This window comes from Dama dama, chromosome 19 (genome assembly GCF_033118175.1).
Source record: "Dama dama isolate Ldn47 chromosome 19, ASM3311817v1, whole genome shotgun sequence".
NCBI classification, from domain to species: Eukaryota; Metazoa; Chordata; class Mammalia; order Artiodactyla; family Cervidae; genus Dama; species Dama dama.
In genome coordinates this window covers 22,396,095-22,422,551 of record NC_083699.1, presented here as the reverse complement: position 1 = coordinate 22,422,551, position 26,457 = coordinate 22,396,095, and the positions used below count along the sequence as shown (strand labels likewise).

The following is a 26,457-nucleotide window of genomic DNA, read 5'->3' as shown; positions in this document are numbered from 1 at the left end:
ATACATTATAGATTAACTGCAAAGGACAATAGGAAAGGCAAACAAAGGAATAAATGTAGAAAAAATATAATACGTTTAAAAAAATTAAAATTATGGAAAAGATTAAAAAAAAGAAGAAGGAAAGAAAGCAAAAAAAAAAAAAAAAAAAAGAAAAGGAAAGGAAAACTCCACAGAACAGCAAAAGCCCAATGTAGAGGCAGAGGTTTATAACAACAATAAAAAATGTGACTGAGAAAAAAGAAAAAAAAAAGCTCAAAGCTTAATTAGATTTCATTGTGCCAATAAAATCGACAACCACAACAGAAAGAGAAAATAAAAGGAAAAAAAAATCCAAAAGAATCTACAAAACAAGTCAAAACATAAGAATAATAAATGTTTTTCTTGAGTCACTGCTGTCGGAGTCTTATTCCTCACTGGGAATCACAACCCACCTCACCTCCCTAGGATGCCCTCCAACACTGCTGATCTCTGGACCTGCTGTGGGGGCAGTTCAGATTCTAACTGGTCCTACTCCTGTGTTTCTTGACTCCAATGTTCATAGCTATCAGAACTAGTACACTTTCTTTTGTGGGAGCTCTCAATGACCTTTTATATATTGCACAGACACAGAGTCTGCCTAGCTGATCTTGTGGATTTAATCTGCAGCTAGTACAGCTGATGGGAAGGTTTGGGGTCTTCTTCCTCAGCCACACTGCCCCGGGTTTCAATTGTGTGTTTTTTTCCCCACCTCTGCATGTGGGTCGTCCACTGGGGTTCGCTCCTGAGGCTGCCCTGGAGGACTTGGGTTTGTCCCTGGAAGGGCCAGCTGTGGAGGTGGTGCAATTGCTTGGGTCGCAGGGGTTCTGGCAGCACCAGGTACTCAGGGGAGTTGGAGGCTAGGGCAGCAGTAAATGTAGTGCTCTAGAAAAGTATGGCAACCAGTATTGGCCACTATGCTTCAGTATCCTTGCCTGCAGAACCCCCCCTCCCTGACAGAGAAGCCTGGCAGGCCACAGTCTACCAGGTTGCAAAGAGTTGGACACGACCAAAGTGACCCTGCGTGCTTAGACGCAAGACTTCCTGCCTGTGGCAGCTCTGCCCCAGTGAGAGTTAAGCGTGAAGTGGTGCAGCTGCTTGGCTTGTGGGGACCCTGGCGGTGCCAAGCGTGCAGGGACATGGACTGCCTCCACCAGAGGAGTATGGCCCTATCAGAGTCTTTTTTCGAGCCTCTTGTAGCTGGCGATCAGAAGGCCTCTTTGGCCAGTCTTTCTCTGTAGCTCTGCCCCTTCAGGCACTCAGAGGGCTCCCTTGCCTGGAGCCCTTCTCTTGTTCGGCACGTCAGGCTCTTAAAGGGGCACCCTGGATGGGGTCCTACTCTGTAGTCTGGTGCATCAGTCACTTAAAGGAGCACCTTGACTTGATTTATCTTTTGATAATTTGGGTATTGCAAATGATGGGTGGTGATGGAACTATTAGAATAAAAAGGAAATAGGATGATATGGAAAGATTACGTTGGGGTCCAAAAAGTCTGGGTTACTGGAAGATTACGGGTTAGATGCATAAAGCCTCTGAGCCTTAGTTATTTTTTAATCTGTCCAATGGGGTTATTACCTATATATACCTGTTTATAGTTTTTTTTTTTTTTGCAGAGATTAAATGAGATAATGGTGTAAAGTGCGTAACATCATGGCAGTCTGGCATGTACTATTCAGTCAAAATGAAAACTTTATTACTTTTCATATTCTCATTGGCCTTCTCCAACTTCATAATATCTTCATCAGTCTTCAGCGGTGTTTCTTGAATTTACATGCACATGGTACTATGATGATTATGGCACAAAGCAAGCTATATAGATGTGGCTTTTTCTAGGAATTAACTTCCACAATCACAGAGAGACTGATGGATTCCTAGAATATGATCTGGAAGGGACCTAGGGGGTTCTCTGCATTCATAAATTTTACAGAGGAGGAAACAGATTCCCAGAGAGATGAAAAGATTGCTTAGAATTTTCCAGTTAATTAGTGGCAGTGTCAGAAACAGGACCTGGGTTTCTAGAAGCCTCATTTATTGTTCTTATTTATTCACTCTTCTTGTTTAAGAAGCAAAGATTATGGTTGTATATCCTAAAAGTTGTTTTTTATTTCAAAATATTTTAGTATTTAAAGATGCACAGCTAATTAAAAAAAAACAACCCAATACCTAATGTATGTATGAAGTGAGCCAACATGATTAATAGTGTAAAAATACGGGCGGTGATGCCAAACCATGACTCAGGAAGCCTTCCCAAGCTAACCCATAATCTTCACCATTTCCACATACCTCTCCCAATTATTTGATAAAGTCAATTGAATTTTTCTTATTCATATGCAAAGTACTCTGTAAACACAACAATTCTAACCTATTCTCCCTATCCTTGTCTAATCAGAATCATTTCCATAAGTTTCTCTGATGTAGAAATTTTAGAGCTACCACTAAGAAGTAAGATTGACCTTTTTCTAATTTATTTATGTAGATTTTCAGAGATTTTTAAGAATTCAAGAGGTAGTATATTTAGGGTGCTGGAAGAGATACCCAAGCACCGAAAACTGGATCATGATAAGCATTTAAAAGGACCTAAAGGTTATATTCGGTGGCTTATCTGGTAAAGAATCAGCCTGCAATGTGGGAGACCTTGGTTCGATCCCTGGGTTGGGAAGATCCCCTGCAGAAGGGAATGGCTACCCACTCCATTATTCTGGCCTGGAGAATTCCTTGGACTATTCCATGGGGTCGCAAAGAGTTGGACATGACTGAGCAGCTTTCACTTTTTCACTTTCATACCATATATTTCTAACTATGGCTGCTTTGTGGAGTTTTATAGACATATAATACTATTTGGCTTCCCAGGTGGCACAGTGGAAAAGAATCCACCTGCCAATGCAGAAGATGCAGATGTGAGTTCAGTCCCTAGGTTGGGAAGATACCCTTGGGTGGGAAATGGCAATCTACTCCAATATTCTTGCCTGGAAAATTTGATGGACAGAGGAGCCTAGCAGGCTACAGTCCATGGGGTTGCAAAGAGTCAAACATGACTGAGCAACTGAACATGCATGGATGATACTATTCATTCTGTTTATATTGATCTGGAATATTCCAAGAGGCCAACAACAGTCACTGGACGCTTGTTCTACAAGACCCAGAGTTTATTCCTAGTGCACAAACTGTAACCTTACAGAGCCAAAAATGACCTAAGTCAAAAATCCCCAACATAATTAAATTTAGTATTACTGTACTTTTCTTTTTTATAGCCTTCATTATTACAACAATTTAGTTATGCATGTCAAGGTCTAGTCATGATTTTATTAATCTGCTATGAACAGATTCTATAATTGTACATTTACCTTGTAGAATGATATCTCTTAGAGAACTTTGTGATTTAAGAACTATCTAAAGAGATGCAGAGACAGAGACAGACATATGAGAGAGATAGAGAGGAGGCCAGACAATAAAGAAGAAAGCCTCCTGACCATATTGTCTAGCAGAGCAAGGGAGCGTTATAAAAGCTGTGACCTGAAAGCATTGGTAAACTGTTATCTCCCCCTGGGAGAAGCTGGAGTGGCCGTTCCACTGTGCTATATAACTCTGGGTGTTCATTAAAAATTCATTCAAGGCTAAATCATATCACTGAACAATGAGTGTGAAGGCCCAGATCTGTGTGTCTGAGACAGGAGGCCGTATCAGGGCCAGGTTCTTTATGTAGTGGGGTCTGTGTCAGACAGACAAGCGGAATGGGAGGTTTCCTTGGAGGCTTTTGTAAAGCTCTGTGCTTCTTCTGGGGGCTCGATTAGAATAATCAGCGGCCTTGGGAAATTCACACGGTTTTGGAGGGGCTGTGATCCATCATCATCCATCATACTTGTGCGCTGGGTGACTGAAGAGCCAAACACCAGGCCGGCGGGGTGGCCAGAGCCCCAGCTCTGCATGGAGCTCCGGGTCTGGGGCAGTGCTCCAGGACGGCGGGCAGTGGGAGGGGAGGTGGAGGCTGTGAGGGAACCAGCCCCGCTGTCAGCCTGTGCTTGAAGGCTGGGGGGGTGGGGCCCCCTCTTCCTGCAGTCTCCGCAAGCAGCCGTCTAGGAACGGGAAGTAACTGTACTGCGCTTTGGAAGATTTGTAGATTGTTTGCTTTGGATTTCCTCAGCTTAATTTGTGTTTGACTGGGTTTGTTTGGAGTTTATTTCTAATTTATTTTGAGTTTGTGTTTGTTTGCAGGCTTTAACAATTTTGAAAAAGCTCTCCCGAGTGTTTGCTGTTTGACCTTCCTTCTGTGTGCATTTAAACTGTGGGAAGGATTGGGTTCTGTCATGTCAAAGAAGGAAAGATAGTGTTATGGTGTGTGTGTGTGTGTGTGTGTGTGTGTGTGAGAGAGAGAGAGAGAGAGAGAGAATGGTGTTTTGGGAGGAGATAACCAATAAAACCCTCACTACACATTCCTTGTATCCCTTTGTTTTTTCAAACTCTTTCTAACTTAGGAAGAAATGTGGTTTTTGATTATTTTCAAAAAATGTTTCAAAACTCCAGTATGAGAAGAGTTCTGTATAGTTCTATAGAAAAGCATTTATTACAGTATGATCTCAGAGCCAGTCTGCTAGAGAGTCCTGTCTAAGATTCAGGTGATCAATAGTGACAATTTGGTCCCTTAGACCCTAAGCAAAGTACTTTGGCAGCCAAGAATGTAAATTTTTACCCATTTTCCATTTGACTTTTCTCAGGAAACTAGGGAGTCAAATCTAGGTGTATGTACACATTATTACCAATTATATACAGTATAACCATAAGTCCTAATTTTATGTTTATCAGTTAAGAAAATGTACTCAAAATTTGCCTTCTGTTTGAGGAGGTTAACTCTCAAAAATAAAAAAAATAGAGATTCCTGTTTCAAAAAATCTGTCTTAGTCACTCAGGCTTATGCAAATTAATATAGAACCCCTGCTATCTTGTTTTTATTTTACTTTGTATTATTCACTTTTGATGACCATCAAATCATAAACACATGCCTTCCCTAAAAGAGATGTTTACTGCTATTCTCTTTTGGATGGTGCAAATAAGTCTGTAAAACAAATAGATGTCTTCTAGTTCCTTCTTCCTTCTTTTATACTTATTAAAATGAAAATCCAAAGCAGAATGCCTAGAAGTATATTGCAATTTGACAGGATTTCCTTTGTGTGCCTATGAGAAAATATGACTAGTGAAAAGGGAAGTAGATACAGTATGTGCATGTGATGCTATTTTACTGGTATCTGTTGCACCCATTGCAATGAGACTCTTGGGATGTGGAACCTAAATTAAAATAATCATAAATAATGTCAAACAATAATAAATAAAACTCAACTTCCACCCTCTCCCTGTTTTCCCTTTTTTCTTTCACTGGGAAAATACACAAGTAAATAATATCAAGCAGATTGGCCACTTTTGGGAAAGGAAGCACCTGGGCTCAGCTGGGCATGCACCTCCCCCTCCCACCCCCTCACCCCCCCCATGCCATATGCTTAGAGTTTTGGTGTCCTGCATAGAGGGCAAGCAGAAAAGGGTACTGGGTAGAGAATGTAGACTTGCAAGATTTCCTGTATATTCACTTACTGGGTTTAAAAAATTATCTTAGTAAATTAGATTTATTGAAATTAACTATTTTTTCTTAAATGTCTCAAATGTGGGGGGCAAAATTACATGTAGGCTAAATTTGTTTAGTAAATTTGTCAAAATCCCTGCGATAAGGAGTTGTTTGGAGCCTTTCCTGTGGAATTCCATCTCCAGCAACATTGAACCATTGTTCAAAGGGACTGTGTGTCTGGCAAACACCTTGTGAAGCCAAGTATCTGAGTTAAGATTACCAGGATATATGGAACAACTTACAGTGCAGGAACTTAAGAGTGATCAATGTTTAAAAGTATAGCTACTAATTTGAAGGAATGAGGCTTGGTATGGTGTCCACATTCCTTACGAGTCTGTTGGATCTAGTGAGGATATCTTAGAATGCCTTACTTGGTATTTTCTCTATTTGTACTTGCAAGAATGACATTTTTTTTTTCTCCTGTCCTTATGTTGATGGTAGGCTCTTCATGAAATCTTCCATCAAGGAAAAAGCCTCTGGTTCTATAGTGCCTTCACTCTCTAGGTACTCAGAGTTCTCTTGCTGCCTCCTGACCACCCGGGGCTCCTATTCCAGTGTTTGGCAGCCCAGACTGTGTTCTCATGCCCAGAATGTGTGCTATTCCTCAGCATGGCAGCTTCTACTGATCACTGATAAACTGACTCACCATGTAGTATATTGGTTTATCAGGATTATTTTATGCCCCTATTCCCTACTCCATCACCAAATTCTCTCAATTTTAATTTTCAAGTCTTTCTCTCTTTTATTTTTCATCCCCCACTTTTGCTGTCATCTTTTTTTTTTTAAACCCTTTATGATCTTTCTCATGGATTTTTGAGATAGCTCCTCACTGATTCATCTGCCTTCTATGTCACCCCCCTTAAATATCTCCTGTTTTTTGAGTCAGAGTGATCACCCTCAAACACAGCTCTGATTTTTCCATTCTTCTCCCTGAGACTCTCCACTAGCACCGTATTCATATAGGAGAAAGGTCAGACTCTAGGGCATGGCATAGAGGACTTTGACTCTTGGGCTCTTCGGTTCATTGTTTCTTTTTTTCACCTGTCTACCTTCTTTCTCTCTATAAATCAGGCGATATTGAGAAACCCTTAGTCTCATGCTCATACTAAACAGGGCACACTTTAAAGATATGCTCCTTCTTTTTGGAAGAGTTTGTCTTCTCTTGTCTTTTCTCTGGGAAACTCCTTTGAAACTATCTTTATTCCTTCACACCCTACTTAGGTGTCCCTATCCCTGGGCAGCCCTTCCTAACTTTTCTCAGAATGGATTCCTTTCTCTTCTGCACTTTGTACGTAGTTTGTGGATTGTGGGTACTACATTTTATTCACACAGTTTCCTTCTCTCCTGGACTATGGCTCTTTGAAGCCAGGAATAAGGTTAGTCATTTGGGGCTTCTAGAATGCAAACCCAGTGTCTGGGTGGCCTGTAGGAGATTTTTAAATGCCTTTTGAAAAGAACAAACTATCAATAATCAGGAGGACTCTTGGAGCTGATTTTGCCTTAACCCAAAGGAATGATGATTAATTGGGGGAGGGTGGGTTTTAGGTATGAGAGCAAGTTGGTCAGGAATATATTTTTGGGCTGGGGAACACAGCTTAAGACAGGCATGGTCTACCATGTCCTCAGGAACAGAGGGGAGGGAGTGTGTGAGCATCACGTGTTGTCTGGGGTTTGGCAGAGTGGAGACATCCATGCTGATGGTGCCCAGATCCCCACACTTAACAGCAGACCCCATAGGTCATTAAAGGCGAGAGCCTATCTAGGAAGATTAGCTGGAGGAAGTGCTTTAGCCACGGAGCAAACAGGCAGTCACTTGATTAGAGCCTCAGACGTGGCATGGCACTGCGGTGTTGGATTTCCATCTGAACCATTACTCGGATATTTGAGATCGTGAGCTTTGGTTCTAACCTGACCTTGCATTTGATTTCTCAAATCCGTGCATCAGAAATTGGCCTTCCTCGCTTCTCTCAGACCACATTTACCAGCAATGAGTTCTGTATCCTTTGTTTTTGAACATTTGAAAGGGATGCTGAGCATTAACCCATATGGTGTTTGTTTAGGTGGGGAATCCTAAATAGCTTCTTGCACAGGGAGAACACGGTAGCAAATATATCTTTACAGTAATGTGTTTTAAATCAAAAAGGCTCCATATTTTCCCTTGTGTTTGAATGTGACATTCTTGATCATTCCAGACCCACCTGTCTGAGAACACAGGAATCAAAAACAGGAGTCACTCTCAAATTTCACCTCTATTTAATCCATCACAGGAACATACTGGCTTTTCACTGTATATATAGAAAAAACCACACCAGGACATTTAAACAAAGTGACACAGATCATCAGCAGATCAACTGGGAATGACGGCTCAATCAAACAAATGTATGTTGAGAATTTCCACAGGGCAGCTCTCGCAGCAGCCAAGCCAAATTTGTTTAGTATACATGAGTTGGCTGCTTAGGAACATTCGCTATGCTGCGTGCCAGATGATGACTTTTCTAGGTAAACATCCATTTAGCAGCATATACCCATCCATGAAAGTGTTGGGGTGATTTTGATCTATTCTCCCGGACTCCTGAAATTATGACTTCATTCCCCTGGCAGCCAAGTACCAAATCCACACATGGACCATTTAGGATTTTTTTAAAAAGGGGATGGGCAAGCTATACACTTATTTCAAAATGTAATAGAACCATCCAAAAGGTAGGAGAAACTCCATAAAATTGACAGGCCATTTCACTTTTCTGACAAGTAATAAAGCAAGCATCATTAAAATGGATGTCAAATTACAGGGCAGGGAAGCAGCAGGGAAAATACTTACCTTGTTCTTGGTATTTGAAATAGAATGTGGAGTATTTATCCTACCTCAGTCTAAACTTCCTTTTAAACTACCCTAAAAAGGAGGCATTCCTTTTTAGGGTAGGGGGTTGGGGGCTCATTTATTAAATTGGAATTTCAGAATCAGATCCTACAAGTAAGAATACTTGGATTCTTCAGAAAAGGGCATTTTAAAATTTGTGCTATTAATTCTTATATTTGAGCAAGTTCCTTATTTTTTAAAGGTGTCACTTAAAGAATAGAAACTCTATTTAGCACACTCTTTAAGCTTAGAACAAGAGTTAACAGTTTATTTAAAAAAGAGAGAAACAAAACTTTCCGGTAGAATTTTCAAACTCTGTGCTTACTTTCACTGGCTGTTGTGAAATCCTACTTGTGCTCTGCAAAGGTCAGCTCAATGTTCTAGTTTATTAACCAAAAATCTCTTTCTGATTCTTTTCAACTAGGGAATTCTCAACTTCGGATATTTTCAAACAGAAAGCTCGAGAATTCCCTTTTTGGATCAATTGCCTGAAATTTGTTGGAAAAGATCATTGTTTCCAAACTTTAATCTCCTCTAGAAGAGTACTTGGCAATTATCACTTGATGAGCAAGTATTGTGAACGGTCAATAGTTTAGAAATCCTCTAAAAACATCTCTTTTTCTGTGGTGGCAATGACTTTTGTGGATAATAGCTTCTTTAAAAAATCTGCTTAAGATTCAGAGCTAGGGGAGCTACAAAGTACAGCTTTTAAAAATGAAACTCCTCATAATTAGCATTTTCTAAAGTTGGTTCAATTTGAATCTGAGCATTGACTGTATTCATAGCACTGGAGGATGGTATAAAGATAATTTAGACGCCCTTGCCTTCAAGAAGCTGAAAATCAAAATGGGGAAATAGACACGAAAGAAAACTAATTATAATAACACAGGGTAAATGAGAGAATAACATATACTGAGGTACATTTTATATACTCTGGGAACCAAAAATGAAGATGCTTACTGTGGCTGGTGAGATGATGGATATGTAGATTGGAAACCCTTAGCAGATGAAACAACATTTAACTAGATCTGAGAGAGTTCAGTATATAAATCTTAAACGCTGCCTCCTCCATGAAGCTCTCCCTACCTAAAATAGTCAACCTACCCCCCACATTTCTGTTTCATTTTCTCCTCAACAGCTAAGACTCTCTCATATTTTCCATCTATGCTTTAGTTCCTTTTTCCCTCTGTTAGTCGCTCAGTCAGGTCTGACTCTGTGTGACCCCATGGACTCTAGCCCACCAGGCTCATCTGTCCATGGAATTCTCCAGGCAGGAATATTGGAGTGGGTTGCCATCCCCTTCTCCAGGGGATCTTCCCTACCCAGGGATCAAACCCAGCTCTCCTGCATTGCAGGTGAATCCTTTACCCTCTGAGCCACCCGGGAAGCCCTCTCTCCCTCTACCTACCAGAATATAAGGTTCTTGAGATCAGGGGCATTGCTGATTTTGCTCACTGCTTGTTCTTAGAACAGGAGCACACTCCACTAGGGAGCAGTGTGATGGAGAATGAGGGAAGCACATTTGAGAATAGAAGGTTATCAGGGAAAACAATGCAGAGAAACCAAATTCTACAGGATTTTAGTGAACCCTTGATAGATTATTGTGACTAGATTATAAAATGTGTTAAAGGCATAAGATGGGAAGATTGGTTATGACCAATCATGAAAGAATTTTCCAAGGTCTCCAGAAAGCTGTGACCAGTTTGTAAGAAAAAAATTGATGAGCTCTAGAATGAGTGTTCATCTTGATGACCCAGAATAAAACTTTCTTGGGAGAAGGATACACCTTTAGTAGCATATACTCATCAGGAAAGCAACTGTATTACATGTTCTTCAGTCCCTTTATCCAAGTTTTAAAATGGAATACAGGGAATTTCTATATATTTTTTTATTTTTAATGTGCCCCCAAATGTGGGTAAATTGGAGGCCATTGTTAAATCTACAGAGAAAACATTGATGTGAGAGTACTTAGAACTTTAGTGACTTGAGCTTGGAACAGAATAATCTTAGGGATATGTTGTACACAAAGGTTTTGTTTAAATATAAATAAAAAAATAAGAACAAAAACCTGCCATGTTCCCACATGTATTTTACACAGTCCCAAGAATACTGTTTATCAAAGCAGCTCCCAGGTACTGGGATGAACCAGAGGCTTTCAAAGTGTTGATTGATCACTCTTTGCTAGCATTCACTGGGCTTACACAGTCACTCCAAAGTCAACAGCCTGGAAGAAAATGATACGAGACTTGGAACAAAGGCTGGAATGTTAGATTAACAACTGCTTTATGTTGCAGTAAATATGTCAATTAATATTCATTTATGTTTAGAGGCATGATCTGGTAAGAGTACAGAATCAACTGCATGTGATTCTTCCATTTTCTACCCCAAAGGGATCCTGGCTACTCCTCACTTTTGCATAACAGAACTTTGAGAGAACTCTGGCTGGGTTTGCCTGTGTTCCTACTGCCGGACTTCTTAAAAGTCCTGGGAATGTTATCAGGGTAGTGTGATATATGTACAGCCTGAGAGTACTTGTCTCCATCTTCATTCACCAGCTGAGACTTAAGAGGTGTTTTTGGATGTTCACCAATTGCACCATAGTAATGGAAGAACAACAAGAAAATTCTTCATGTTCTTTTATCTTTCAAGGCACAGGTTCTTTTTGAAGTATTGAAATGGATATTTGTGGGAGGAATTGAACTGTCCTACCCAAGAGATAGGGAAAGAGCTACATTAATCCCATGACTTTGGTGGGGGGATTTCTGCAGTAATTAGGGTACCGTGCTCCCCGTCTTCATCACCTTATAGTCAAAAGGGATTTGGGTGGTGGTGTGCTTTCACAGGTGGTGCAGTGGTAAAGAATCCGCTTGCCAATGCGAGAGACACAAGAGATGTGGGTTTGATTCCTGGGTTGGGAAGATCCCCTGGAGGAGGAAATGGTAACCCACTCCAGTATTCTTGCCTGGGAAATCCGATGGGCAGAGGAGTCTGTCGAGCTACAGTCCCTGGGGTCGCAGAGAGTGGGACACAACTGAGTGACAGAGCATGCACACAGCTTTCATAAGCTTTGCTATTTGGGCACACTTGAATTTGGGGCGTGCCAATTGTCTGACCCTTCTATGACTTACCACATGTTTATGCAAGTTTTTTGTTTATTTTTTATGTATTTTGACTTAATGTAAATAATGCTGTTTTGGGAGAATTTACAATGTACCTCTTTTCCATCTAGAAGAAAGTCTGCTCATCTGGCTTTTCTTTAGCCAAGTATTTTCATTTGACTTTTTAAGCCAGCTAAACTTTGAAGAAAAATGCAGATATACCCTATTGTTTGAAATGGTGTAGAGATTCAGGAGGGTTAATTTAAAAACTCATAAATCCTTTGCACTATGCAAATTAGTGACCTGTAACCTTTTTTTTCCCAGGTGACTTATTTTGACTTAACTATGTCCAAATAAATGTGTTTATTTGGGAGAGCTCAATGCTACCCAAAACTGACATGCTAAGCATCTCCTGTGGCTCATAATATGTATGAGAGATGTGGACCACCCTCTGTTTTCTCATTATGCCAAATAATGGAAAGTGGAAATCACTCTAATCCTTTCTTCTGTGTCTGCTGTACCTCTGCAAATATGATAAACTCAATCCAATTAAAAGTCATTACCTCTCCAAGGCTCAGCCACAGTCTGTAACATTCTGTTTCACAATCCTCTCAATTATCTGTCTTCATCACAGGTGGAATGTTTATAGCCATCTTCCACTTCAGTTTTCTCTTAACAAAGAGGAAAATCACGTTTAAGTGTTGACTATTATAGTTGTGATTTTCTGTACCATACACTTGACTCTATTCAATGCAGCTTTATATTATACAACTTAATTCTTGCTGGTCATTCGTCTTATCTCTCTGACGAGATTGTAAGTTCTTTGAAATCAGCAATTTCACTTTATTCTTTTTTGTGATGCCCCCACGGTGCTTTGCATATAAAAGTCTTATTGACTAAATGATTAACAGTTTGTGGTATGTGTTGGATCACAGTTGCTAAGATTTAATAGTGGTGATGAGTATTAAAAAGTTGAATGGAGTATAAATAGTAATATAACAACAAAAGCAACACAAATAAAAACAGCACAAGGCTTGTTAAATTATTGTATAATTATTTCTTATGTTTCAGGAATCTCTCCTGCCCCTCCATGGGTTTTCTTAACATCATATACTTCTGATAGAATGAAAACGTTTCCAATTTTTCCTCTCAAGCAGTCATAGATTATGTAGGTTTACCTGGGCCGATCCACAATACATTTGACTCAGCAAGCATATTGAATGTTTAGATGAGTAAACTGATAATTTTCTGGCCTATTCAGCTCTGAGATTCTACAACGCTATGAAAAATGGATATTTCAATCAATTATTTCATCAACTAAGCAACATGATGCCAAAAGATTTCATTTAGCTTAACTTTATTTAATAGCTCAAATATTAACTTAGCTATACTTAATAGCTATAACCTATTGAAAAGCAGTTTGTTAAAGAAGATTCATCAGAATAAATCCATAAAATGATAAGCAGAAGCATAAAACAAATCACTAAATTTTGCTTATTCAGGAGAATAATATTAATACCTAGATCTAAGTAAGAGTAATTTTATATAATTTTGATATAAATAGGCAGCACAGTATTTTATGTATATACTACAAAATATGAAGTTACAAATATTTGGTTTTTGGTATTCCTTTTTTTGTGACGCACCTTGATGAATAAATAGATTCTTTGGGGGATTTTATTTTTTCACCATATAAATGCAGCTCTCAAAATTTATTTTGCTACTTTTGCTTTTGTTTAAGTTTCTTTGACCATCTTTGGCATATATGGATATTATTTGGGAAAGGACCATCATCGGTTGAGTGGTGTGGGACACCAGAATATCTAGTCCTGCCATTTTCTCTGACAACCCTTGCTTTAGATTGGAGGCTTCAGAGTGATCTGGCCAGTCATCCCTCTGTATACAGCACTGTTCTGAGATCAGCCAGAACTATCCCTGGTCTGTTTGGCACAACTTTCAATTCAAACTGGAAGATAACGTTGTGGTTTGGGCCGTTTATAGGCTGGTGGGAGTTTCCCTGGCATCACAGCAGTCCCACCTGGTTTACAGGAGAACTTTTAGTCTTTTTTTTCAGTGAAGTAGACCAAGCAGAAATACAGTTTTTACTAGCTACTGACAGGGAAACCATCCACTTCTCCATGTGGTTTTCTCTTGGCTTATTTTGTAATGAAATTGTGGGCAAGGCTGTTTTAGAACCTGTTGGTTTCATCATTTTATGAGTTATTTAGACAGTGTGAGAGTAAATCATGCCTTTCTTTTTGAAACTTACATTACTGTGAAGAACTTGGTGCACCTCCGAAATGCATGTAAAATGACAACTGCATTTCTACTGAGAATGGAAATGAGAGGTTTATTCTTGTTTGTTACATTTTTAAATTGAGGTTTAATTGTCATATAACATTCTATTAGCGGGAGAAGGGAATGGCAGTCCACTCCATTAACTTGCCTGGAGAATCCCATGGACAGAGGAGCCTGGCGGGCCACAGTCCATGGGGTCACCAAGAGTCGGACATGACTGAGTGACTAACACTATTGTATTAGTTTCAGGTGTACTTATTTGATATTTACATGTATTGCAAAATAATCATCACGATAAGTCTAGTTAACATTGTCACCATACATAATTATACATTTGTTTTTTGTAATGAGGACTTTTAAGATTTACTCTTAGCAACTTTCAAAAATGAAATACAGTATTATTAACTATAGCAATAGGGCTTCCTTGGTGGCTCAGATGGCAAAGAATCTGCCTGCAATGCAGGAGACCCAGGTTTGATCCCTGGTTCAGGAAGATCTCCTGAAGAAGGGAATGGTAACCCATTCCAGTATTTTTGCCTGGAGAATTCCATGGACAGAGGAGCCTGGCAAGCTACAGTCAATGGGGTTGCAAAGAGTCAAACATGACTGAGTGGCTAACACACACACATTACTAACTATGCTATTATTAACTAGTAACCATGCTGTACATTACATCACCATGATTTATTTATTTTATAACCAGAAATTTGTACCTTTAGACTCCCTTCACCCAGTTCATCTATTTCTGCAGATTGGCCCAGAAGTAGTTACTTATATTCAACTTCTTAACAGCCATCACTCTTCACAACCTCCTTTTAGATCTTATTTTACCACATAGTCATATACCTGTTACCATCTCTGTCTTTATTACTCAACTCTAGATTTCTTGAGGGCAGAAATTTGATCTTATTCAAGTCTATACATAGCCATAGCAACTTGCACAGTCCCAGGTCCAGCATGGTGTCAAATCATTGTTTTGGAATGGGTAAATGACTAAAGTCTGAGAAGCAGCATCTTGGGCAAAGAATATCACCCCTACACTTCAATTATCTAATTCCTCGCCTTATGCTAGAAAAGAGTTTTAATCTGGGCACTTTTGTAGTCTATCACAAAATTTCAATTGGAATGTGCAATTGAAGCAGTCACACACAACTGGTAAAGTCTGGGACATCTGTTTAATCCTTCACTCTGATAGTTTGGAGCCCACCAAAGATTTTGAAAGTCAAATGTATATTTATTCCACAGAGGAAACTTTATCAACCAGTGCAAAAGTTTACTGGCACTAGCTGGTGATATAATGGGTAGTTTAAATCCTGCTAACTGCAAATAATTTTTCAACAGTGTTTATGATTGTGGTAGAGTTTAGTGCGGCAGAAGTACAGATAACATAAATATTTCAACAAAGCCGATTGTACTGGAGCCATAAATAAATTAGACCCAGTTTGTAAATAAATTTAGTTTTTGCCAACAAGCATTTATAATCCTCTCTTGCTGCAAATGATAGTAATTTATACAGAAGAGGTCCTGAATGCCTTTCTTTAAAAGTCAGTTCTCATTAGGAGGCAGTGCCTGGCGCCCATCAAGTGTCTTAGACTGTGTGACTCAATTAGACATGAAGGATACTGTACAGACCACCTAATGCTACTAGTTATTGTACATGTTGATAATGACAATTTCCAGAGACCATACATAGCTTGGTAGTCTATGAAGTTGTCATATTATATCATTCCCTTAAATACCTAGCTTGTGTTACCACTTAACAATGTTGAAATTACCCCCTCTCAAATCATAAGTGCTATTTAGTGTGTGTATACACTTATGCATGACACATCTGTTCATATTTTCCCTGAAAACATTTTTTATTAACGTGTATAATGTTTTCTCAAATTAAAAAAAAAAAAAACAAAACCTTCATGTTTTTCAATGACATTCCATCCATCCCCATGGTTTTGAATGATTTTATGTTTGATATGATATACTGTTGGGAAACTCAATATGGGGGCCTTTAGAGTTTGAAATGGGGGCAGAAAATTGCACTTCTTGGAACCATCTAAACTTATTTTACACCAAAGATGCTGTATTTGCAGTGGGACCAGAGTCCATGCTGAAATCAGCTGAATCAAGGAACTTTCCCCACAGAATCACTTTAAGATCAGAAGTCATTCTTTTCTTTGTTACCAAGCCTTGTGAGAACAAGGATCATTGCTCATTTTCATATAAAGCCTAATTTTGAAACCAACTAAATTTAATTTTTTGGGGTACTCTCTGCTCTTTATCAAACTCAGAGTGTGGTTAGGTTAGGCTTCTATTGCTTGTTCACATTCTTTTTTATCGGCAAGCCACTGCTACAACTCCCTCTTCTGCCAGACAAGCATAATTATTTTCTTTTCTTTATGTAGGATTCCTGGATATAAGAAAGCTCTTCTGTTTTGTAGCAACAGAGAAGGTTCTGCATCAAGTTAGCTGTGAGAATGAATTTGAACTTACATTTCCACTGTTTATTCAATTCTCCTGCACACCTATCTTTGTTTATTATATGGTAGAAAGTGGAGGGCAATCTCATTTACTTTTTGATCTTCATCTTTGCAGGGGTTGTTTTGAATATTTTCACCCAGTTTATATTAGAATTTGGTCTCCTTGCTTCAAAATACATTCCCCTCTTCTTCCTTTAACTTGTAGCTCCTGAGTTTTGGTCTCTCCTTCGGAGGCAAGAAGGATCTCTGCCAAAAGCCACCAAGCCACACTTAGGTAATTATAATAAACAAGTTGGGGCTCTCATTTCACATGCAGAGCTGAATGAAGCAGAGCTGTGGTCAAAGAGATCCCAGTTGCTCCTCTGTTAGCAATGGCACATTAATGCACTCTCATGCTCCCCTCCCCCACTCCAACACTTTTTTCTTTTTTTAAAGGAAGTAAATCAGGTCACTCTTTAGCATGTGAAGGGCTGTAGCTTTCTTCTGAAACCACCATCAACAACATAAACAAATTAGAGGTAGTAAACCACACATTCTGCCCACACGTAAACCACAGTCCTCACCAGAGGGCAGTCTACTTAATGTGAGAATAACAGCCCAGTTTTATAAGCCTCTACTGGGAATAAATTCCAGTTTCACTGGTTAGAACAAAGTTGGGCAGCCAGAGTATAGGCTCTCCTAGCTTACATGTTGGGAGAGACTGAAGTGGAGAGACCAGGAAATACATTTTATAAGCTTCTGGTACACCAAACTTGGACCATTCTTTGGTTTTCATTATGTAGAACTGGGATTGCTTGAGTGGAATGGACCTGGGGCTGAACTTGTCCAATGAGCTTATTTTATGGAAGGGGAGGCAGGGACTCCTCAAAAGCTACGACTCTCAAGCTCTCAAGGTTACTCTGGGCAGGGAAGACATATTGCTGAATCCAGACCTCCACATCTGGGCATGTACCACTCCTGCTTTTCCTGAGTGCAAATGGCATAGTTTACAACTGCCAACTTGACCCATACAGGAGTTATAAAATATTCCCTATACCTTCCTGATGCTGATATGCTTCCTTTCCTGACAATGGTGAGTCCTCAACTAATGTGTCCAGCCCTAAACTAATGTGTTCCGTCATCAGTAAATTCCTGCCTGTGATAGTCTTTTCTTAAATACCTGTTTAAACAGTAATTTAGATAAGAGTGTCCCATTTGTGTGCAACAGGAAATGCCTGCCTTCTTTTAGATATGCTGGCAAATAATTGCTGTAGATATGGCTTGAATACTGAAAGGCTGTACTCTGGTCATTTCGGACTGCCTGAGAGCAACCACCCAGTCTGCTGCAACGTAATTTCAGGGCATTTCTATTTTACTCTAAATGAATCTGAAGGAAAATCACTTTGGGGATATAAAAAGCTTAGGAGAAAAGCCATCAGGTCAAAGGTTGCCTAAAGACTCTTAAAAATTTGTCTTACTAGAAGGGAGTCACAGCACAAAGTTATAACGTAAGAGAAGCCATATCTGATATGTGATAAGTCTGTTCTTACCTGGTCATTCCAGTGGGTATTGGCGATCCCGTCTCCCTTAACAACAGAATGAGCCAAACATTAACCAGGTCATGTTTTTCCTTGGAGTAGTACCCACACAGCTTTAATGTCTTTATTTTAGCTGTTTTAGATCTGTAAGTAGATACCAAAGGGTTTCTTCATTGGTACCTCAACTGTGAATTTTCTGACAATTTCTTCCCATAACCTGTTTTAAAAAGCTGAGTTCCATCTCTGATGAGGAACTTTTGGAAGTGGTCAAACTCATTTCATAGGAGCTTAGAAGCTACCAGTGTAATTCACAAAACATACTTGTTTAGTGAAATGTCTGTGAAATTTCGAGAAGAGTGGAGAAACTCTTAACCAGAGTTAAAACCCCAGGATAAGTGAGAGGTATGCCACAATCCTATGAAGAAGACAAATGTTTGTTCACTGATTTGGTCCTTTACTTTCAACCCCTGTGGTATTTTTTGCCATCTTCCTTGCTTGCCTCCCAACACTCTTTCATACTTTTAGGGTCTTTTTGACAGCACACACATAAAATATTTTTAGAAAACACCGGAGGAAAAATTTCCACAAGGAAGAAATGGAATACTCTGGTACAAGGAAGTAGCAAATACTAAAGGCTCAAGGAAGTTAGAAGGTCATTAAAAAAATTCCATGTGCCAAGCCATGTTGATGCATTATTTCACAATAAGTGGTGATCGCTGGAGACATGGATTCTTCAAATGCAGTCCAGTGTTAACAGATTCCGCGAGGTCTACTTGTTATTCCTCTCTGGAGGCAGCACATTCTAAAGACAAGTTCCGTCAGCAGCCTCCATCCTATACGTGCTTGCTAAGTCGCTTCCGTCGTGTCTGACTCTTTAAGACCCCATGGACTGTAGCCGGTCTGGCTCCTCTGTGCAAGGCATTCTCCAGGCAAGCTTACTGGAGTGGGTTGCCATGCCCTCCTCCAGGAGATCCTCCGGACCCAGGGATCCAACCCACCTCTCTTACCGGGATCTTTACCAATAGCGCCACCTGGGAAGCCTGTGAGATGCTTCGATTTTCCCAGTCTGTGACTCTGACCCTTACTACGGTCCTTCAAAGCTAGTTTAAGTCAGTTTTCTGGAAATTCGTTTCCCTCACTTTTACTAGTTTCCTTTCTTCCTTTCGTTGGGATCTTAAATTTCATTATCTTGGGGCCATTCTCACAGACTCTCCTGCGGGCCAATGCACGGCCTCCTCCTTTGTTCTGTTTGTGCATCTGGCCTGACTCGGGCTCCACCCTTTCCCCAAGCCCGGCGCGTGGTGATTGGTTGCGTCGCCGGTGCAGAAGAGCTGGCTCCCAGGTCCTCTGCTTCCTCGCCAACAGGCCTGGGTCACCGCTCTGGAATTGTCCTAACAAGGGAAGAAGAGCATGTCCGGTTTGAATTTTGGAAGGAAATTGATGTCTTCCCCCTCCCCTCCCCGCCCTGCCATTAGCAGGCACCGACTCATGGACTCGTGTTCATGTGCTCACGTCCTACCAGGAGGTCCCTGGTGGGGCTTGAGGTTTGGCAGCGCCTGCCTTGCTCGCGGAGCTGGGCACGCATCCGCCGCTCGCAGCCACGTGTAATCCTTCCTGTCTGCTGGCCGCTTGGGCCCAAAGTCCCCGCGCTCGGGCCCACCCTCTTCTTTAGTAGCAATTAACCTTTACTACAGAGCTTCCTTTGAAGTTCGCTCATGTTTTTATTACAAAACTGCAATGAGGAACATAATGGGGGGAAATGTCTAAATTTCGGAGTTACCTAATCTGTTCAGTTCCCCCGTTGGTCTCCTCCTGGCAGTTGTTTCATGTAGTTATGATCTCAACCAGTCTGCCTGAGATTTCAAACCATGTTTCTGTCTCAGCCTATTTTTAAGATTAGTGAGCTATTACACACATGCACACTACAAACGCACACTGATGTGTCTATTATGCGCCTAAGTGTGTACGGCTGAGTATATAGAACTTGTTCCTTGTTTAATGTCTAGGGAAATTTTTTTTTTACTTCAGAGACAAGCTAGGTATATGTGCTTTTAATGTTAACTTTAAACTCTAGTTGCTAAATATTTTCTCTCAGTGGACTTATGTGAAGAAGAGTGGAAAATTATTTATGTGAGTATCACTAATGATAATGCTGAGTGATAAGTGTTATGACGGGTACTGAATACTATTAACAGTGAAATTCTGGATTTTGAATGGCATCTGCCCAGAAGATTTGCAGTTAAGCTAGGCAGAGGGGCCAAGTGAAACAAATGGTGAGTTATATAAAACCCACAAAAGAGACGGCATTTTAGGCCAGCCTTGCAAATAAGAACCAAAGAATTATGAGTGAAATGGCATTTTTTTTTTCTAGGCTGCCGTTCACAGGAGCTCAAATAAATGAAATCATTTTTCTCTGCTTTTCACTCAGCAGTAAATCATTGGTAATCTAAGGTTGGTAGAACAGCAACTGTGAAGCTCAAAGAAAATATAAGAGAATCTTTTTTTTTTTTTTTTTTTCTTCCTTAGGATGGGTAAGGACTTTCTAAGAAAAATGTAAAAATCACAAAGGAAAAATAGACTTCATTCTGTACAAGGTAAAAATTTTGACAACACAAGCTCCATTAAAAAACCAAATGATAAGTGATCTACTGGGGATAGTAGCAAAAAGCTGTATCAAAGGGCTCATTTCTTTATTATTAGTAAGACAGACCAATAAAAGCCCAGTTTCAACTGGACAGAAACAATGAGTAATTTGCAAAAGGGGAAATAGGAATGACAAAATATTTAGTCTTAGTAATCGCTGAGATGTGAATTAAAGCAACAATAGATATACAGTCTTTTCTGTTGTATTAATAAATTTTAAGAACAAGACATAATAATAAATACCTGTATGATGGCTTGGAGTATAAATTGGTATCAAGCTCTGAGAAGCAATCTGTCAATACTCACTCAGCTTTCTTCTAGGAATATAACCTAAATAGGGTGAACATAAATATTTATATGAAAAAATGTTTATTTTAGTGGTGTTTATGGTATCAGAAAATTAGAAGCAAGATAAATAAATACTATGGAAATAGTTCATTTATTATGGGTTTATATTGTGGAGTATAACGCAGCAATTAAAATATAGTTTAATGTTTTTAAAACCATAAGTAGGTGTTCATAATATCAAGTGAAAAAAGTGAAAAAATAAGCTATTCACATAGTAGGGCTACAATTTTGAAAACACAAACATACCTTAAAACATATCTTTAAAGAAAAAAAAGCAAGCTGCCTAAGAGTTAAAGGGAGGACTGGATTTGAACAGCTGGGTTCTAGTCTCAGCTGACTTTGGATATATGGGTTAGCATCCTTGGGTATCAGGTTGCACATTTGCAAAATGGAAGATTATCCTTCTAGTCGCAGTTTTCTCCCTGGATTGTGAGAGAATATAGATATATCTGTGGAGGTTATTATTATCAGTATTATTTCTGCAATTTCCTCTTTGTAGATTCTGATAAGTTTTTAAAATGCAGCTCTCCTCAGGTGGAAACCTTATGTTAGTTATTTCAGGAGTCATAGAAATAAATATAATCCAAAACAAATGGGGCCTTGGCCTCCAGGGATATTAGAACACTTAAAAGTTGTATTGAAGAATTTGATTTCCAAGAGCATTTCCCAAGTCATTTGCCTCAAATCCAACAATAAACTTATCTTTCTGTCCTTTTTCAGTTAATGATACACTTAAAGGATGCAAGAAGCAAATTCCAGTAGCAGGCAATTCAGTTCCAAGAAATTACAAGGGTTATTTATCTTTATGGGAGCACTGATGTATATAGCACTTCTTACCTGATACTTACCTATTGTAAATGTGCCCAATCTGTCAATCTGATATCTGAACAATTCTTTAATTAACTGTAGTTATAGCTCAGGAAAAAGATATACCAATTTTTCCTCAATAACACATATTTAATGGAGATATGATAATTGAGGTAGTTTGTCATTTAGATGAAATGTTTTAGCAGCTTTTTGGATAGTTCTTGAGGAATGTACCTGGAGACATTAGTTTACTTTGACTTATGCAAATGTTCAATGCAGTATGATAGACTGCATATGTTGTTGAAAATTTCTTAGTGCTAGATAACACTGAAATATTGTTGCATGTTTTGATATGTAAAACTCAGCAGTTTTATATTTCCATTTTCTGTCACCATAGCCCTTTTTATATTTAATTCCAATGATACAGGATTAACAGTGGCTTGAAAACAAATTGCCTGGCTTTACACATACATTTAATGCCTGTGTGTGGATGAATAGGACCATAAGTCTTTCTCCTGGATTTGCTTGACCTGTATAAGTTGTTCTTTAAGTTTAATTGGAATTATTTTGCTATTGTAAGCAGAATTGCATTCAGGTTTTAAATTCAAATTCTTCTGTTCAGCAGCCTGGGCACTCGTGTATTTTGTCTCCACAGGAATTGAAATCCAAACTCACTAGTTTAAAAATTATGCGTTGGGAAAGTTTGTGGCTAACTCAAAGGTCATGGGGTCAGCAATGATTGTGGGGGGCGACCAGATGAGTTTACCTCTATCCATTTTTAAGGTTTGGGATTACTCTGATGGAGAAGGCAATGGCAACCCACTCCAGTACACCTGCCTGGGAAAGTCCCATGGACGGAGAAGCCTGGTAGGCTACAGTCCATGGGGTCGCAAAGAGTCGGACACGACTGAGCAACTTCACTTTCACTTTCGCTTTCACTTGATGGAACTGACAGTATGACTAGTTTAACCCTTCCAGGAAATAGGGGAGATTTTACTGACCATTAATGGATAATTACCGGAGGAAATAGTTCTATTCATTTGCATGCATTTTTGTCTCCTGTTGCTTAAATGGATAAGTCTATAGGTTACACAATGTCTTCCAGTTTTTAGCACTTCTTGAAAAAACGAAAATCTTCACAATGGATGATAAATCCCTTTAAGAATCTTTAACTACATTTGCAGTAGTTAAATGTTAGCATTCTAGAGAGATGTTTTTGTATGTTTTTAGCTGTATAAAGAGTGTTGGTGAACTTTTGGCTCTTGGTTTGAAGTGCAAAATCTCCCTAAAGAATAAGATTAATAGACTTTATCAAGGGTGTTGGAACCCTGGAGTATATTTCTCTGATAGTATTTCTTTGGGGCATTATAAAAATTGTTTATTTTGATGTTGGATTTGGAGAAAAGTTTCTAATCTGTAATGTTCCATTGTTGTGGGTTTAAAGGTGCTTTCTAGGATCAAAATAATTTCCAATATTTAGAAAAATATTGATTTGTTTTAATAGTCAATGAAATTATGTTAGATTAATTATCATCTCTTTAATAAGTATTTTTTTAAGCACCTTTATGAAGATCACGTGGAGAATTCATAAGAAGTATGAGTTTTGAGGCTTCCCTTTAAGAGTCTATTTCGTAGTTTGGAATAAAAGATTATTCTTATTAAGCTCTAAATAGCAATATGCAGCATTATTTGATCATCAGACTGAGGAAGGAAATTGTGTAAGAACTCAAAAGAAAGGAGATACTTATGTTAAATGGGATGGCGAGGAGATAAGCTGGGAGTTGACATAGAGAATGACTAGAAGTTGGATGGGCAAAGGGGAAGAGAGAGTAACAAAGGAAATGCTTACTGAGCCCAGAAGATAGAGATAAGTTTATTCTGGCCTGGGGACTTCTACTGAGGAGTGTTGAGATTAAAAGAGAAAGAATGTTTTCAGAATGAGAGAGGTTCTGTTCCAAGCATATTTTACTTATGGACACTGGGAATTACTGGAGGCTATGGCACAGAAAAGTTGATATACCAGGAAGATCAATTTGAAAGGACTGGAAAGAGGTTAGAGGTCTAGAGACCCATTTAGAGGATTGTTAAAAAATTCAGGAATGAAAACATGGATTGAAAGAATGGGGTGAAGGTAAAAATCTTACAAGAAAAATGGACAGCATTTAATGACTGAATAGATTGAGGGTGAAGGAGACAAAATATCCATGTTATTTTAAAACCTTGAACATGGATAATTTGGGGGGAAATATTATTTTTTAATAGAAATAGGGAAGTGGGAGGACACTTGATTTGAAGGTAGATGATAATATGCAAGATTTTGGATATGCTGGACTTGAATGATAATAAGCTTGTTATATTGAGATCAAATGTCTCGTAGAAATAAGGCTGGGTCCTGATTTGATGCTTAGTTTAAATGGCATTATCTCATTTGACTCAAGAACCAAGCACTTCATTAGAAAGATACTTTTCATGTACTTCACAAAACTTTAAGAGGACTCATACTTGACAGACAATTCTTAATAGGTGTTATAGTTAATTAAATTCCATAATGACTCAAAGAAGGCATTGGGAGTAGAACTCAGATATTCTACCCTCTAGCCCAATAAAGTATCTTGGAAGAGTTTAATAATTCATAGAACTGTAAGGTTGATGGGATCTAAAGTGTCATCTATTCTAGTCATTAATCTAAAGCTGCAATTCTTCCATATCAACCCTAATTCATGGCTATCTAGGCTATATTAGAACCCCTGTGCTGGGGAACTTTAGGTGACCCATTTAACTTTGGATGGCTCTGATTGAAATTTGTCTTCTTGTAATTTTAAGCCATTTTTCTTAGTTCCCCCATTGAATATCTACAAATTGAACAAATTAGGTATGACTTTCAGTCTGTAATCCTAGTGGAAACATGTGTTTATTTTCTTTAAGGTAACAAATCCCCTTCGACTGGTGGGAAATGCATACTTAGTTATTATTCTTTATGCTTCCTCCATTCCAAAGGTGTGGAAAGGTCTTAAGGCTGAAATGGTGTGGGCATTTACTTCAGCATGTGGCTGTACTGCTCCAGGGAGCCCTTGGAGCTCCAGGGTTGAGGGTGCAAACTCCTAGTTACTCTCTTCCGCTCTCCTCTCAAAGATGGTCTTGCCATCTCCTCCAGGCAAGACCTCTGCTCCATGCAGAGTCCCCCTGATCTCTACTTTTCTCATTCTGGAGGAAATTCACTCTCTTTTTTGATCCACCCCATGACACCATCTCCTCTTTGTTCCCTCTGGGAAATTCACCTAATTTCTTCAACGATTTTAGCTTTTATAAATGTCCAGAGGAATCACTAGCATCAAATAACTTTAACTCTCTGTTCTGCGTAAGCTACTGAAGCAAAGAAATACCACAGGCTCAACGGTGTGTTTGAAATGGGAAAGGAAAAATAGAGAAAGAACAAACATAAATTAACCTTTCAATAAATAATCCTGCCATATGAACTTAAGCCTTGTGGCTCATAGAAGCCTTTGGACTCTCTTATGACTCTACTACAATTTAGTCCAAGATACCTCTGCATGATATAACTTTCTAAGACATTGTATAATGCTATCAGCTCCCAATTTGGGATGGTTTGCAGAGTTGTAGTTACACATATGTTTACTCTTAATCTCTATTTTATTCATAATAATAATTAAATTGCTGATTATTTCCCAGCTGGATAATAGATTGAGCTGGCCCATGAGAGTACTGACAGTTAAAGATTAGCTCATTTGATTTATGGATTCAACACAGATAAACCAAAGAGGAAATAATCCCTTCCCCCTCCTTCATCTGTGAATAACAGAGGTTTTAATGCAGGCATATTTTAAGAATGGTCTTTCCTATTTTTTTTTTTTAAAAGAGCAATAGCATTATAAGTGAATATTGAGATGTGGAATTCTGTCTCTTCTATATTAGTAGAAATTTATGAAGTTTTTATTTATTCACAGATAATGAGTGTGTATATGGCAGCTACCCTGAAATTCCTTTGGAAGAAATGCCAGATGCAGATGGAGTAGCCGGTGCTCTATCCCTCAGTATTCAAGAACCATGCTCTCCAGCCACATCCAGTGAAGCGTTCACTCCGAAGGAGGGCTCTCCTTACAAAGCCCCCATCTACATCCCTGATGATATCCCCATTCCTGCTGAGTTTGAACTTCGAGAGTCAAATATGCCTGGAGCAGGCCTTGGAATATGGACCAAAAGGAAAATTGAAGCAGGTGAAAAGTTTGGGCCTTATGTGGGAGAGCAGAGGTCAAACCTGAAAGACCCTAGTTATGGATGGGAGGTAAGAATATCTTTTGAGTTAATACATGTATGTATATTAAGATGTGTAAAGAAGAGATTACTTCTACAAATGGCCATAATATAAGCAAATTCCATTTGTTGCAAATTTGTTTTATATAGAGTTTTAAGGATGAACCTCTCTTATAATTTTCACTGCTTTATAGAAACAAAGTATTGCTTGAAAGTATGGCATGATAGAAAGGAACCCAACTAATGAATGGCCAGAGGATAGTGTCTTGAAAACATATTAAAGGATACAAATATAGTTTTTAAATTAATATTTGGAAACATTAAAGGTGGCCATCCCTAAGGTATGTGGCATAAGCAAACAGAATAGTCATATGACATGTTTATTGTACTTTATCTTTACTTTTTTGGGAAGTGGGCTTGGAAGATTGGAGGAAACATTTGTTTTCTCCATCTTGTGGCTTTGAGTTAATTTGGTTTTACTTTCATTCTACATGTTTATTTTGTTCTGTATTCTAAT

General features: G+C 38.9%; 1 protein-coding gene across 9 annotated transcripts in view; it reads left to right on the top strand.

Annotated features, from left to right (window-relative positions):
- The window catches only part of MECOM (MDS1 and EVI1 complex locus), a 606,212-nt gene that overhangs the window by 267,190 nt on the left and 312,565 nt on the right, over window positions 1–26,457 (top strand). For all 9 annotated transcript variants that reach the window (XM_061168278.1, XM_061168285.1, XM_061168277.1 and 6 more), the window contains exon 2: window positions 25,634–25,971. In XM_061168278.1, coding sequence (XP_061024261.1) covers window positions 25,634–25,971 — 338 coding nt within the window. The remainder of the gene's footprint in view (window positions 1–25,633; window positions 25,972–26,457) is intronic.